This window comes from Gadus chalcogrammus, chromosome 23 (genome assembly GCF_026213295.1).
Source record: "Gadus chalcogrammus isolate NIFS_2021 chromosome 23, NIFS_Gcha_1.0, whole genome shotgun sequence".
NCBI classification, from domain to species: Eukaryota; Metazoa; Chordata; class Actinopteri; order Gadiformes; family Gadidae; genus Gadus; species Gadus chalcogrammus.
Window position 1 is genome coordinate 15,307,447 of NC_079434.1, and position 14,536 is coordinate 15,321,982.

General features: G+C 48.4%; 1 protein-coding gene across 1 annotated transcript; it reads right to left on the reverse strand.

Moving 5' to 3' along the window:
* Positions 1–166: 166 nt before the first annotated feature.
* ppp1r16a (protein phosphatase 1, regulatory subunit 16A) lies at positions 167–13,941 on the reverse strand. The gene is made up of 10 exons (XM_056583745.1): positions 13,667–13,941; positions 12,528–12,598; positions 10,881–11,026; positions 9,508–9,611; positions 9,117–9,241; positions 8,615–8,740; positions 8,195–8,270; positions 6,927–7,056; positions 5,091–5,253; positions 167–4,549 (listed from the first exon to the last, which is right to left on the reverse strand). Exons 1-10 carry the CDS (start codon positions 13,911–13,913, stop codon positions 3,935–3,937), a joined length of 1,803 nt encoding a protein of 600 aa, XP_056439720.1. The 5' UTR covers positions 13,914–13,941; the 3' UTR covers positions 167–3,934.
* Between the last annotated feature and the right edge of the window lie 595 nt (positions 13,942–14,536).

Here is a 14,536-nt window from a genome sequence, read left to right on the forward strand (position 1 = left end):
GGCCGTTAGAGAAAGGAGCGTGTATGAGTGACAGCTGCGTGAGTGACAGCAGCGTATGCATGTTCCGGTGAACGGTTGCTGTTGTTGTTAATGTTGCAAAAGGGATAAAAAAAAATATATATATTCATTGACTTTGCATTTGGTAGAAGCAGCAGCGCAGTGCCAAAACGGGCAGAAGTTGTCAAAGTACAGGGCGTGCTTTAAAAGCAGCAGAAGCGCCCTCCCCCCCCTCTCTTTCTCTCTCATAGTGCTGTAACTCTAGATCAGCCGTATTTACACAGCAGATATATGACCCAGTGCCAAAGGTCACATAAGTCACACAAGGGCCAAGCGGCCTTCACAATCCACCGCAAAACATATGTGATTATACTACTTTACATGGGAAATAAAATAATTAAAAAAACATCTTCCATGTATTTGTTGGCATGGTGTGCAGATTCTGGGCTATTCAGCACACACTTTGGACTATCAACGGTATGTGTTTTACTTCTTAACAGTGCACACCTTGGTCCTTCTAGGCCTCTAAGAACTAGTGAACAGTGACAAACTATTAGTGTGATACGAATATACTACTTGTAGAACCACAATGGTTAGTGTTGTAGATGTTAAACTCCAGCTGTCATCACACATCTTATCACTCATGTAGGCTTGTAAAGAAATATGCCCTAATAAAATGGTTATTCAATCGGTAATTATATTAACGGACTAGCAAACAGCAGGAGAAAATACATGTTTTTCCCCTACCTAATCTCCCCTCGTGCTTGCATGAACTATTCCATACTCTCCTACATTAATAATGTATGGGTTTTTTCTTTTTACTTTATATTTATGAACAATTTCCAGATTCAACAAAGAGGGGATAACAAAGCAATAACAGGAAAAATACAAATAGTAAATAAGCATGAGGTCATGGGATGTTTAGTCAATTCGAAACAAAATGGTCTTAATTTAAAATAAAATGACACATATGAAACATACTTTGGCCAGATAAATACTGTTCTAAGAGTATGGAGGTGATTAACCATATTGACAAAGAGGCCATCAGTAGGGCAGTTTTTCGGAAGTCAGTATTTTGTAATGTCCTTTTTGCTCGCTGCTAAGAAGATCCTTAGGAGGCAAGAATCATCTTGACTTTTCTAAGAGTATGTCCAAGATACAGGGATGTGAATGTTGTACTGATAAAAAAACCCAGGGTTTCTTTTCCGCCCAACCCCTTTTATTTATGCATTTGTTGTTAATATGAAATAAAACCGATAGATCTTTGGGTAGACCTTCTACCTGAGGGGGTTGAGTGCCATTTGAAATTATTTTTTGCAGTGAATTCTTGCTTCGGAGTGTAATTGAATAACAGAACCTCCGATTTCTGTTTGTTAAGAATCCTGAATGTACCCCATATATTATATATAATAATATATAATGTATACATAATATATATATAATAGCATATAGACCCAGAACCTGGGTCCATGATTCTGACCACATCATCTGTGTCTAAAGACTAACCTTATACTCCACACTTCCTTTATTCCTATTCCTACCCTTCAGATCTGACTCCTGTCGTATTGTGTGGTCCAGAGGTTTGACGAATAAATGGATAAGACTGGGACCAGCGGGTTATTCCTGCCTGCAGCACGGTACAGAGTTATGGAGTTAGAAACACTACCATTCACCCATCTTCTTCCAGTATGAGAGGAGTATAGTGTCTGGATACAACGTATCAAAGCTTCACTAAATCCAAATCTAAATAGAGAAATTCCCCCACAACTGAGTCAAAAGCTTTTTCAAAATCCAAAGCTGAGAACGATAGAGCTTTTTTTTTTTTAATTTTGAGCCAAATTGTCATGAGTTTGTGTGTTCTTAATGAATCCGGTTTGGTCGTCTGATAACAAAGGCATTGCAACCTCCATCCTCTTAGATGCTAGCATACAGTTCAAAGTCTGTATTTAGGACGCTGATAGGCCTATACCCCTTACAGTCTCACCTGTCCCTTCCTTCTTTGGGGATAACCGATACAAAATCCGCCTTACGTTTTACTTTTTGGAATAAAATCATCATTTATTTATATATATTTGTTCAATTGGAAAACTGGCGTTCAATAAATAAATACACCCATAAAAAAAAAACAATGACAGGAATTAACCAGCAGAGTGAGCTGAAACCTATCAACTGGGGCATACCATGCCCCAGGGCAACTCGCTAGAGAGGTTAAAACAGGAAGCGTGTTTCAGTTATCTGTCAGAGGCCAGGGCCTTCAAGGCTCCCTCCTAACGATCGTACATTCGCACGGGTGGAATGGTTCTCTTACTCCAGTTTGTACAGTAGAACGGACCTTTTCCACAGGGCGGCCATTGCAGGACCACAGGCTTCGTTCATTACCCCTCATGACTATGAGCCTGCTGAGTGTGTACCATGGCTGCAGTTGGTGGCCTCCTCTCCTCAAGTATTAGCCATGCCATGCTAGCTAAAGTATATGGGACCCATGTTTAGTCCTTTGACGACGCCTCCGTGCAAAAGATAGGAATTCTTAACATTAAATACATTATTTTTTCGTTTTTGTTTTGGGTTCCTCCCCGATCGCCCTCTCCTTCGTGAGTGAACGGGGTGTATGTAAATGAAGCCATCACTTCGTGGTACATTAGATCAACAACAGTGACATAAAAAATACAAAATCATTTGGTGAAAAGGCGATGTACATTGGAGTATAAATCAATGAGAAACCCAACCTCTCCAGTCAATTAGAGATGGTACTAGTGCATTAAGCTACAGGCCACCTACAGTACTGTGTGAATGACTTGGATTATCCCGCTGCACACTAACGTTCAGCAGGGATCCTCTGGGAACGAAAGATTAACAATTGCATTATAAACCTCCAAAAAAGGCACTAGTATTCTCAAATAAGGACTGGACTTCATATCATATCAAATCCTAATTGAATCAAGACAACAGAAATCTCAAGCTCACAAAGATCAGGCAGTATTTTTGCTGTGCACACAGCTATATATATATTGAATAAATAAGCTATATAGAGAGAATAAATAATTTGGTTCCATTTGGAGAAAAATAAAATAGAAATGTAGAGAACTTTTATCATGGTGATCGAAACTGAGCCGATCACAACATGGTGCATTATCGAAATATAGTACAATCTTGTAGATTTCTTTTCTTAGTGCTCTGAAGGGAATAAACTCCTCTTGTCAGTGAGAAAACTGAAATGTCAGGACTTGTTTTGACATTCATAGACCTCTTATACAGAGCGAGTATCAATGTACAATAGGTACCATTCATGAACACAAAAACACCTAGAAGTTCTTTGATAAAAAAGTCGATCAAATCCTCGACTCTCAAATCCAGATTACGGTAATTAAACTTGCCAACACAACGTGATGATTTAGATAGTTTTAAAGTAATGTCAGTATTGACTGTGACTATAAAAGGAAAAAATTAGGGTGTATAAATAAGAGCAACGAAAGCAGGAGGCCACACTAGATTAGGTGGATAACACTGGAAACATTTCATATCAGCCACTAGATGGCGTCCTAACGTTAAAATATGAAGTCGTCGTGGTCGCGCTCCTAATGCACTACATTCAGGCGCCTCATTAGGCAGGCTGCTGCTTCTTCTTCGAATGGTGAGACCCTTAGTGCCAATGGCAGGTGGCGATACGCTCCCCATGACAACAGACAAGGGGAAACAGGGACCACCACTAAAATGTACATTTGTTCCATGGAGGGTCGGCCAAAACCTTCAGGCCATAAACTAGAAAACAAAAACAAACAAAAAATAACCTTTAGAAAACCAGCTCCAGAAGAATCCGTGAAGGAACGTTCACCCGGACACTGTTGTGCCACACCTCAAAGGACACGGCTGCTCGTGTGTGTGTGTGTGAGTGTGTTTAATGTGTGTGTGTGGTGCGCCCACGCGGAGGTGTGTGTGTCTACATGAGTCTACAGCAGGGCTCCTTAGCCGTGGACTGCTCCTCTTCGGGGGCCCGGAGCTTGAGCAGAGGGGGGTCGCCGCTGGCGGGGGTGAAGTACACTTGGCTCGACGTGGACACCACCGCCGGCGCCGCCGGCCCCGTCGTCATGGCGATCGTCGTCCGGTCCCCGGTGGGCTCACCACGGACCGTCTCCCCCGGGGCGCCGCCGCCGCCGCCGCCCTCCTCCTCCGTCCCGGGGGGCTCCTCCTCCACAGGGGGGGGGAGGAGGGGCGGGGCGGGGGCCGGGTACTTGTTGAGCTTGGCGGCGGCGCGCTGGCGCTTGAGGTCGGCGAGGGTCTGGTACGACTTCTCGCGGGTCATGCCGTTGCCGTTGGCCCCCGCCTCGCCGCCGTTGGTGCCCGCGGCCGGAGCGGCGGCGGCGGGGGCGGGGCTGAGCTGGTAGGAGGCGCTGCGGTCCATGAGGCCCCCGCCCACCCACTGCTCCCCCGGGACCGAGGCGGCAGGCGAGACCGGGGGCCCGCCGTTCCCCAGGCCCGAGGACGGCTCCTCGGGGGGCTCCGACGGGTCGCCGTTCTGAGGGGGGGGCGCGGCACTGGTGCTGGCGCCGGCCACCTGGGTGGGGGGACACGGAGGGGAGGGTGTGAGGCTCTGAGGCTGGGGTGGGGGTGGGGGGCAGTCCGCTCAGCGTCCTTCATGACGGTGGATGATCAGACCGTTGTGTGTGAGGTCATGTGCACGTTCTTATCGTCGGTATTGTTCGGTTGAGAGTGGGGGGGAAAGACTGAAGCAGTGGCCGGTCCTGCACCATCTAAACACCTCGCTCCTACTCCCTGCTACACTCAATGTCACGTCTGGGATGAGAAAGATAGATAATCCCAGATGTACAGGACAGTCGTAATGACGAAAGGATATATAAAAAAAAAAAAAAAAAAGACATGTATGTATGTATATATTATATATATATATATATATATATTATATATATTATATATATATATATATATAAAAAAGTAGCCCTACAGCCTAAAGAAGATATCTACAGAAAACAGATTTATAAACTTATCTAATCTTCATCACACTTAAGTTTTGTTTTTACAAATGTGCACGTGATAGATATTCTCCAAATGTCCCCCCCCCCCCCTCCCCTCGTTACCATGGCGGCGTGCTGGTTGAGCTCGTTGTCGGTCTGCTTGTCCTCGTCGTCGTCTGGGGTCTCAGGCTGCCGGCCCCTCTCCTGCCACACCATGGCCTCCTTGTGGTGCTCGCGGCGGTACAGGCTGGAGCGCTCGTTCACGCTCACGCGCCGCACCACCTTCCTGCGGGGGCGGGGGGGGGGGGGTTAGTGATGCAGCGTCACGCTTCCATTTTCCATCGATGCCTTTGTCGCCTTGATGGGGTTATTTTATGCCACCTAGTGTGAGTGCGATTAGCCGTTACTGCCTTTTCCTGCGTTTTAGTGACATCACCAGTGGGCGTGTTCACCTAGATGTGTGCTGGATGGACCAGTCTACCAGCCTACCCAGTGGACTGTAGCAAACGTTGCTTATCTGTCCATCATACATCGAGGTGGACACGCCTACTTATGATGTCACTAAGGCACAGGGAAGGGTCGATTTTCAAGCGGCTTGTAATGGCTAATCCCACTCACACCTGGTGGCATATCACTCCAACATTTTTGGAGTGAGTGGCTTCAATGCTGACCGTGTGCTCCGATCACTCAAGAGTAACGCTTATCACGGAAGTCGCTTCTGGATAAAAGTCTTCTTCGCTAAAGTCACGCTCTTGTTGTACACATGGCTGTGTTTGTTCAGGTATAAGAGTGCAAGCAGACACGCGGGTGAGATGCAAAGACTTTGAAGTAACTGGAACATCTGACTCTGCCTCAGCTGATTCCTTATCGTGGTCCAGGTGTTGGACCTCATCAAGCTCAGATTGAGCAGTAGATAAGGAGCAGTATATTGAGGTGAGTCACGTAACGGTTTGACATCCAAAAGCAGCGAGGCTTAAATCCAGTGGAGCTCCATTCCTCTACCTCCCTGCTCTATCCCGTGAAGCATCTAGATGTCGTTTGAATGCCAAAACAACTGTCGTCGAGAAAAATATATGAACAAATATTAATGAATATTCATGACATGCACTGTCCATCACTGTAATAAACCCTATTAAACTACACAAAAAAAAAAAAAAAAAAAAAAAAAAAGGGGAGAGAGAGAGAGAGAGAGAGAGAGAGAGAGAGAGAGAGAGAGAGAGAGAGAGAGAAGAGAGAGAGAGAGAGAGAGAGAAGAGCGAGAGAGAGAGAGGAGAGAGAGAGAGAGAGAGAGAGAGAGAGAGAGGAGAGAGAAGAGAGAGAGAGAGAGAGAGAGAGAGAGAGAGAGAGAGAGAGAGAGAGAGGAGAGAGAGAGATAGAGAGAGAGAGAGAGAGAGAGAGAGAGAGAGAGAGAGAGAGAGAGAGCGCCGGGCAACGGGGGCACCGCAGCCCGGGCAACGCGAATACAGATCGCGCCCAGAGGCCTAATTAGGCCTATATATTTTGTATTTGAAATGCAACGGTCTTTTCGAGGTGACTACGCTCTCACGCTGTCCACTGTTACACTGCGCATAGACAGTAAAAAGTAGCTGAGACGGTAGAGGGGTTAGAAACCAATAAATGAAAATAGGCTATTTATTTCAGGTAGCCTATTTTTTTCCCCAAAAAAATAGAAACCATGAAAGTTTAAAATCCCCCCCAAAAAATGATAAAAATATTCACGTTCCCAGCGCCCCCTAGGTTGTGCGAACGCCCCCCAGGGGGCGGTACAGCCCCCGTTGAGAAACCATGATCTAAACCGATACCTTACTTTTGGGCTGGCAGTCTTGTTTTCTCTTTGTTTCTGTTTTTGTTTTGAATGTTTGAATGTATGTAAGATTGAACCATGTCTAAAAGTGACCCAGCAGCCCCAGGTCTGGGCCCCTGGTTCTGGGCCCCTGGTGCTCCCAGGGAGATGCTTACCCCCGGCTGGCCGTGCTGGAGGCCCGTCTCTGCAGCGTGTTCTTGTGGCGGCCCTGGTTCTTCATGATAGCGTCGTGCTTGTGCTTGAGCTCCAGGATCTTACCGCGCACCTCCTCGTCTGAACACACGTCTGGGGGTGGGGGGAACAGGAACACGGCCAGACATGTGTCACACAGTCTGACAGCTCGCTCTCAATATCTGCCCCTCTTGAAGTCAAGTCAATTCCAAGTCTATTATATTTGTAGAGCCCTTAATCACAGTTAGCCTCAAAGGGCTTTACAGGCCATATGTTTATGACAGCCCCCTAACCCTAGACCCCCAAACTCCCAAACTCCCTTGATTAACATGGAAGGAATCTTGAGAAGGGACACAGTGGGGGATCCCTTCTTCCAGGGATGGTCTATAGTGCAATGCGTGCCATTATTTGGACATAGTACTATTATGCCGCTTTTCCACCGCACATGTAGCTCGACTCGACACGACACGACTCGACACGACTCAACATGGTAGCAGCGCGGGTGCTTTTCCACCGCAAATAGTACCTCCGGGACGTGGGCGGGGTCGTCTGCGCGAAAGGGCCGTGACGTATTTTTGTACGCGACGCAAACAACACCTACGTAACCCACACATGGACAGAACCCACATAACAACAATGGAGAACATCGATGCGATGGTATTCGTGTTCGTATTATTAGCTGGCATGTTGAAGAAGTGGAATATGTTGGCTGCGGCGCTACTATGGCTGTTCTATCGTTACCAGCATGGTTGCCATGTCGCTCTCGTGACTTCGTCACACTCTCTGGCCAATCAGTGGCCGGCCGTCTGCCGACGTCACCTTTTAGCATCGGCTCAGCCGCTTGGAACCTAGAGCGAGGCGGTACTAGAAAAAGCCACTTGAGGTACTAGATCGCGGTGGAAACGCAAAAAAGGCGAGCTGAGTCGAGTCGAGTCGAGTCGTGTCGAGCTGGTACCATGCAGTGGAAAAGCGGCATTACAAGCCAACATTATTAAAATAGAAAATAAGAACTGGCCATTGGGATGGTATTCAGAGAGAGAAAGGGAGAACATTTTTTAATATTTATAAAACCAGGGCAAGGGATGCTTAAATGTAACTCTGGAACGTAAATCAAACCTGTATCTCCATTTAGAGACGTACTGATGTAATCTAGAGAGCCGTTTAGTTTATAGTAGCAGCTGAGTGCTGAAAAGTGTCTGTGGCGGATCAGGGTGTGAACCGTGAGGCCCCGGGCCTGGGTGCAGGGCCTCACCTAAGGGCGTCTCCTCCAGGACCGACTTGGTGTCCAGACTCGCCCCGTGGGCCACCAGCAACTCCACCATCTGGAGCTGGGACAGCACAGACGGACGGGAGCCATCGTCAGGTGGCTCAGAGAAGGGAGAACGCAATGCATGCTGCGAGGGCAATAGGACTATTTTAAACTTTCTACACTGCGAGTTCATTACAAAAAAGTTAAGCAGAAAAATACCTTAAGACAAAGGGCCGACTGTTCCTATAGCTGTTCTATACTGCGTTAAAGCAATCGCCAAATCCTTGCTTAATCCAGTGTTCCGGTTTAAGCGCAACTCTATCACACGATCAAATCTACAAATGCGGTCTGCTCTGCCGGGTCGAATCGGGTCCCACCGTAGGCCCAGGTCCGACGGGGTCTCGTTGTGGCTCCGGCGCTCACCTGTCCCCAGCAGGCGGCGGCGTGCAGGGGCGTCCAGCCGTCCAGATCCTTCACCTCCACCTGGGCCTTGTTCTCCAGCAACAGCTCGGCCACAGAGAGGTAGCCGTTGGCGGACACTATGTGCAGCTGTGGACGGCGACGGAGCCAACGCCGTGAATAGGAATAGCAATCAAAACAGACGTGTCCGCAGCCCCACCTTACCCCTACAGAACAACCTCTGTGCCACAAGTGTTCCCCAGCCCAATGAGCTCACCCCCTCCTTCTCCTCCTCCTCTTCCCCACACATTTTGGCAGAAAAGAGCATCATTTAAAGCCGGGTTTTCTGTGTACAACTTCTCTGTGGATTTAGGACACACCCAATCCTCCCTAGTGTTCTGGTGTGGTTTGCCCGCGATTCAAATAAGCTAAAAATAACAGGCGACGCTCCGTATCCAGATTGTGATCACATAGCTAGCCTGGTGCGGGGGAACGTGTGGCGGGTTGAACCGGTGCGATGGCTCACCACTGTGGCCCCGCTGTCGTCCGGTGCGTTCAGGTCGGCCTGGCTCTGCACCAGAGCCTGGATGTCCGTCAGCATCGCTGTCTCTTTCGCCCCTCGACACTCGTCTATGCGCTCCTGGGTGATCCCTAGATACAGGCGGACACACGCGTATGAACACACGACATAGGCATGAGGCATGATGGTCAAGAACCCAGAGCTGTTGATCCTCTCCTGCTTAATAACTTAATAACTGAGACATCCTCTTTTTTTTTTTTTTCTGTTTTAACGAAAGGGCTGTGGCAGTTGGACGATCTTAATTAATAAATTAACTACTACCGCATTTAAGTATTTCACTACCACTGCTGCTAATCCTACCACTAATCCTACGTCTACTAATCCTGCTCCTACTAACCCTTTTCGGCCATAATCACTTCCAGGAGTTCCAGGGTGGCCTCGTCCTCACAGAGGTCATAGGGCATGTTGCCGTCGGCGTTGACAGCCAGCAAATTCGCACCTCTGGAAACACACACACACGGACACACACACACACACGGACACACACACACACACACACACACACACACACACAACACACACACACCACACCACACACACACACCACACACACACACACACACACACACACACACACACACACACACACACACAGATCAGCCCAGGTGACTCAGAGCAGTCTGAGCGAATCATAGGTTGAGCATCTGCATCGCTTGCTTTGTTTATGTAAATGCAACTCTCTGCAGAAAGACTAGTACTGTGTTTACAGGAGACAGCCGGGCCGCAGTAGAGGTTTAGAGCGACTGAGTCACACAAGGCTTTCATTCTCTCTCAGCAGACACTGTTGTGAAAGCTCTCGCCTTGCTCTGAAACGCGTCTTGGATTTATGGTTCATAAATCGGTTTTAAAATAAGAAAATATTCCAGCGCTCAGCTGCTTACGAAGCAACACCATAGGCAGAGATCTGTATCAGACTGTGTTGAATGAAATCCTGTTCAGTACGAAACTGTGTATTTCATGAAGATAATTATGCACATTAACACATGCTAAATAACAATGGAAGTGATGCAGTGTATGAATTGCATGCAAGAGAAGGTACCACAGTAACTAGTACGGTAAAAGCACTTGTCAAACACTGATTTTTTTCAGCGGCAAATTTGCCCCATTGTAGGATCGTTCAAGATGAGAAACTCACTAGAAGGAAATTGTGAGCCTTTCACTTAAATCCGCTGTGACTCAGGGGCTGAGTGTATCTCAATTGCTACGGTTTTGCACTCAGTGTCTCGTTGTTTTTCTTTGTGTGTGTGTGGTCTTCACTGGCCTAGTTACTCTCCAATGTCTCCCTGTCCTACTGACAGAGAGAGTGAGAGTGACACACAGAGCCCTGTGTGGCTGTGTTTGTGCGTGGTAGACATTGTGTGTGTGTGTGTGTGTGTGTGTGTGCGTGTGGTCGACTGTGTTTGTGTTCGACTGTGTGTGTTCGACTGTGTGCGTGTGTTCGACTGTGTGTGTGCGTGTGTTCGACTGTGTGTGTGCGCGTGTGTGTGCGTGTGTTCGACTGTGTGCGTGTGTTCGACTGTGTGCGTGCGTTCGACTGTGTGTGTGCGTTCGACTGTGTGCGCGCGCGCGTGCGTGCGTGCGTGCGTGCGTGCGTGCGTGCGTGTGTGCGTGCGTGCGTGCGTGCGCCTATTGATCAGGTGGCCTGGTGCATTGTAAGGGAAGACATACAACACAAAAAAAAACACGAAGCAAACTACGAGTGGGACTCACGCCTGCACCAGGAGCTGCACCAGCCCCGTGTGGCCACAGGTGGCGGCGGCGTGCAGCGGCGTCCACAGCTCGCTGTCGCACGCGTTGACGCAGGCGCCGGCGTCCAGCAGACACTGCACCATGTCGGTGTAGTCGTCGATGCAGCACTGGAGGGGGGGGGGGGGGGGGGGAACAGAGAGGGGTTTATTCACTTATTAATAATCTTTACTGCGCCACTGTTAATCCACAGGGTCACAGAGTGCCTACTGCCCTGCCAAAGCAGCTTGTAGGAGTTAAAGATTGTAGAGATAGGTGTGTTTATATAACTAATGAGGTTGTTAGGCCAGTGGGCCGGTTGGTTTTAGATATATTACATTGTGGATTAAACGCCCCACTATAACCACAGTCAAACCACGGTGGAGAACATCGTTTTATTTCTTTGACTTTCCAATATAGAAAACTATCATATAAACCGGTTTATTGTTTAATGGCTTTGTTCAATGTAGTCAAACAATAAATCAGTGGACATCATTGCTTGCACTTCAGGGTAGCTAGAATCTGAGCCAGGTAGAGGGAGAACAACAATAAGGGAATAGACATAGGGCTCTGCTTTGCTGGATGGTATTATTATTATTTCTAGGTCCACTGTCTGTGTTTGGGCTGCACGTTGCCAAACACCAACATACCAGCCGGATCTCCCCCAAACTGCTGCCTTAAAAAGGTCCAAAAAAGGAAACCAGGCTTGACCCTCCATTCCATCTTTGACCTTATCTTCACATCCAGTGGCTGAGTAAGAATCTAGGAATCTTATACTTGATGTTAGAATTTTTTTTAAACATGAGCAAACCTTTACCGAGTCCTGTAGCAGAAACGTTACAGGCCGGACTAAATAGAAGGCAAACCGTGGCTGGTGAGGTGCCTTGGAATGAGCAGAACGTAAACATAGAGACCAAAGAGGAGACCAACCTCATTGTTAAGACATAAGTATAGAGTAAGCAACTGAAAACTGCAACCATAGTGTGAATGTATACGCTTTACAATATTGCCTCACATTCACCATTCACGCACGCATTCACACACCGATTGCGGAGTCAACCATGCAAGGTGACAGCCAGCTCGTCGGGAGCTAACAGTCAGGGTTAGGTGCCTTGCTAAAGGACACCTCAACACTCTAGCTAGGAGGAGCCGGGTCGAACCAACAACCTTCAGGTTACCAGCCAACCCGCTCTACCTCCTGAGCTACTGCCGCCCCACGGTACGATACGCACACATTCACACACCAACGGTGGTGCCAGCCATGCAAGCTAACCACCAGCTCGTCGGGAGCAGCTTTGGTTAGGTGCCTTCACACGTACGAGGTGTCTCACTTCTCAAACCATGTCTCACACCTCGAAGCAGCAACCATCCGGTTTCCAAGCTAGCTGCTCTTCCACCTTAACCACTGCCAGGAGGAAGAGCGTGTGCTTGCGTGCGTTCGTGTTTGCATCTACAAAATTAAGCCAGGGGTAATGTGTAGGCACTAGGCAGGTGTTTGAACCTCAAAAGGTCCTACTGATCAAATCTGTCGTGCCTCCACAATAACTCTATTGTACGTGCCATAGCTACGGTCAGTCAACTTGCTGTTAATAAATAAAAGAGTTCATTGAGGATATTGGAGGGTGTGCTCACCTGGTGCATGGCTGTGAGTCCATCCTCGTTGAACAGGTCCGGACCGACTCCACTCTTCACCAGCTCCCTGACTGCAGACACACACACACACACACACACACACACACACACACACACACACACACACACACACACACACACACACACACACACACACACACACACACACACACACACACACACACACAATGACTCACTTGGCAGATCTACCTTTGGTAGATACATAATTAGTCGTGACATTTAGGGCACCTCCCAGTTTCATCACTAGCCGTTACAAAGGATATCAGGTGAGGCTGTGTGTGTATCAATAAATAAATAAATAAATGAATAACGAGAGAGAGAGCATGCCTGGCCTTCAAAAATAACCAAGTTCTCAATATTCATCAGCTTGAACTTTATAGCGGGTCATGCTTCTTGTGACTCACTAGGGCGAATATCCTGACCCCTAGTAATTAACCCTCCATTTTAGAGAAGCTTGCTCACAAGGTCCTTCAGTCAGAGCAAGTCAAGTGCTCCCCTTCCCTTAGTGCGGTCTTAGCTGGCAGTAACTCTGTCTATGGCGGCATTGACTTCAAGTGCATGTTTGAGTTTCCCAGTCTTATGCAAGTAAAATGAAAATGCCAATCAAATCTACATCCTTTCCCTATAGTGAAATGAAAACTGACCTATCCTTTCCAGCCCTTGCAGTGGCACAAACCACGCTTTTGTCAGTGGAAAGTAATGTACGCCTTTTGCTGTCATATATATGTAAATGCTTTACGATTTAGTATTACAATTCACAATTGAGTCATTCAGCAGACGTGCTTACCCATAGTAGCTTAGAGTTACTTTGCATTGAGATACTGGTCAATACAAGATCAGGTAGGGGTTGGGCATCTTGATGAAGGAAGTAGATTCAACATGGGGATTGACCCAGCACAGTATTTTTTTGGAGTAGGACCCCTTAACTACCCAACTAACCTGCCCGCTATATATGGCTGGGAGTCAAATACCACTTATTAACTGCTCTACGCTCAAAGTGAGTGTTTTCTTTCTGTCTGTATGTCGCTGTCTGTCTGTGTGTGTATGTATGCATGTTTGTGTATGTGTGTCTCCGTCCGTCCGTTTGTTTTTGTGCGTGTGCTGTGCGCTCCACCCACCCTCCTCCACGTCGTTGCGCGAGGCGGCCTCCAGCAGGGTGATGGTGTCGGGGAACTTCACCCTCCGGGTGCAGGCCTTCTTCCTGTCCGCCTTGGCCCTGGAGCCCCGGGTCGAGTCCTTCTCCATCTGCGCCCAGCCCTTCAGCTGCTGCGCGCGGCGCTTCTGGGCGTGCTTCAGCCGCTCCGTGGCACTCAGGCGACCCACCGTGGCCATCTCTCCAAGCAGCTCGCCGTGCTCTGCTGCCATGCCACCGCCGCCGCCCCCCTGGCCCCGCCCCTCTGCGCTACCCCGGCCTCTCCCTGTTGTTGTTGATGTTGTTGTCGTCGTCGTTGCTGGGGTTTGAAGATCCTTTAAGGGTCGATTCCGGCGTCGACCTGTTCCGACCCCTATCCGGTCGGCCCCATGGAAGCAGCAGACCTCCCTGCGCGGTGGGGGTGAGGTTTGTCTCCAGGTGAATTAAGCACGGTTTGTCGCCGTCCAAACTCTGAACCGGAATCCGGCGAACAGGGTGGATTCAAGGCGGCCTCATGACGTCAGAGACATGCTGACGGCCGCGAGGTCGGGCTCACCGTCTCCTTTAACCCCCGGGCCTCTTTGTTCACCTCCAAGTCGTACAAAAGATAAACAATCCCAACAGTTTAAGCGTCAACGTAAATCCCGGGAGGGTCGAGTCCAAAGGTTCGTAGTCGAAGCCGGTGACAAAAAAATCTGCAAACGATGACAAGAAACCGGGGGGGGGGGGAAAGAGCACAAGCACGTAGAAAACACGATGTAGAGTGAGAGTGAAACGCGACCGAGCGCTCCGCAAACGAGGCGAGGTTACCCTCCGATCCGCTCGGAGGGGGACGGGCCAGGGCGGCGTGTACATC

Excerpts from the sequence above, each read along its gene's own strand:
- ppp1r16a (XM_056583745.1), bottom strand. The coding sequence starts at position 13,913 with ATGGCAGCAGAGCACGGCGAGCTGCTTGGAGAGATGGCCACGGTGGGT. Across the intron at positions 12,599-13,666 it reads GCGCAACGACGTGGAGGAGG|TCAGGGAGCTGGTGAAGAGT; the intron begins GTGGGTGGAGCG and ends GTGTGTCTGCAG. Across the intron at positions 9,242-9,507 it reads AGTGATTATGGCCGAAAAGG|GGATCACCCAGGAGCGCATA; the intron begins GTTAGTAGGAGC and ends GCCTGTATCTAG.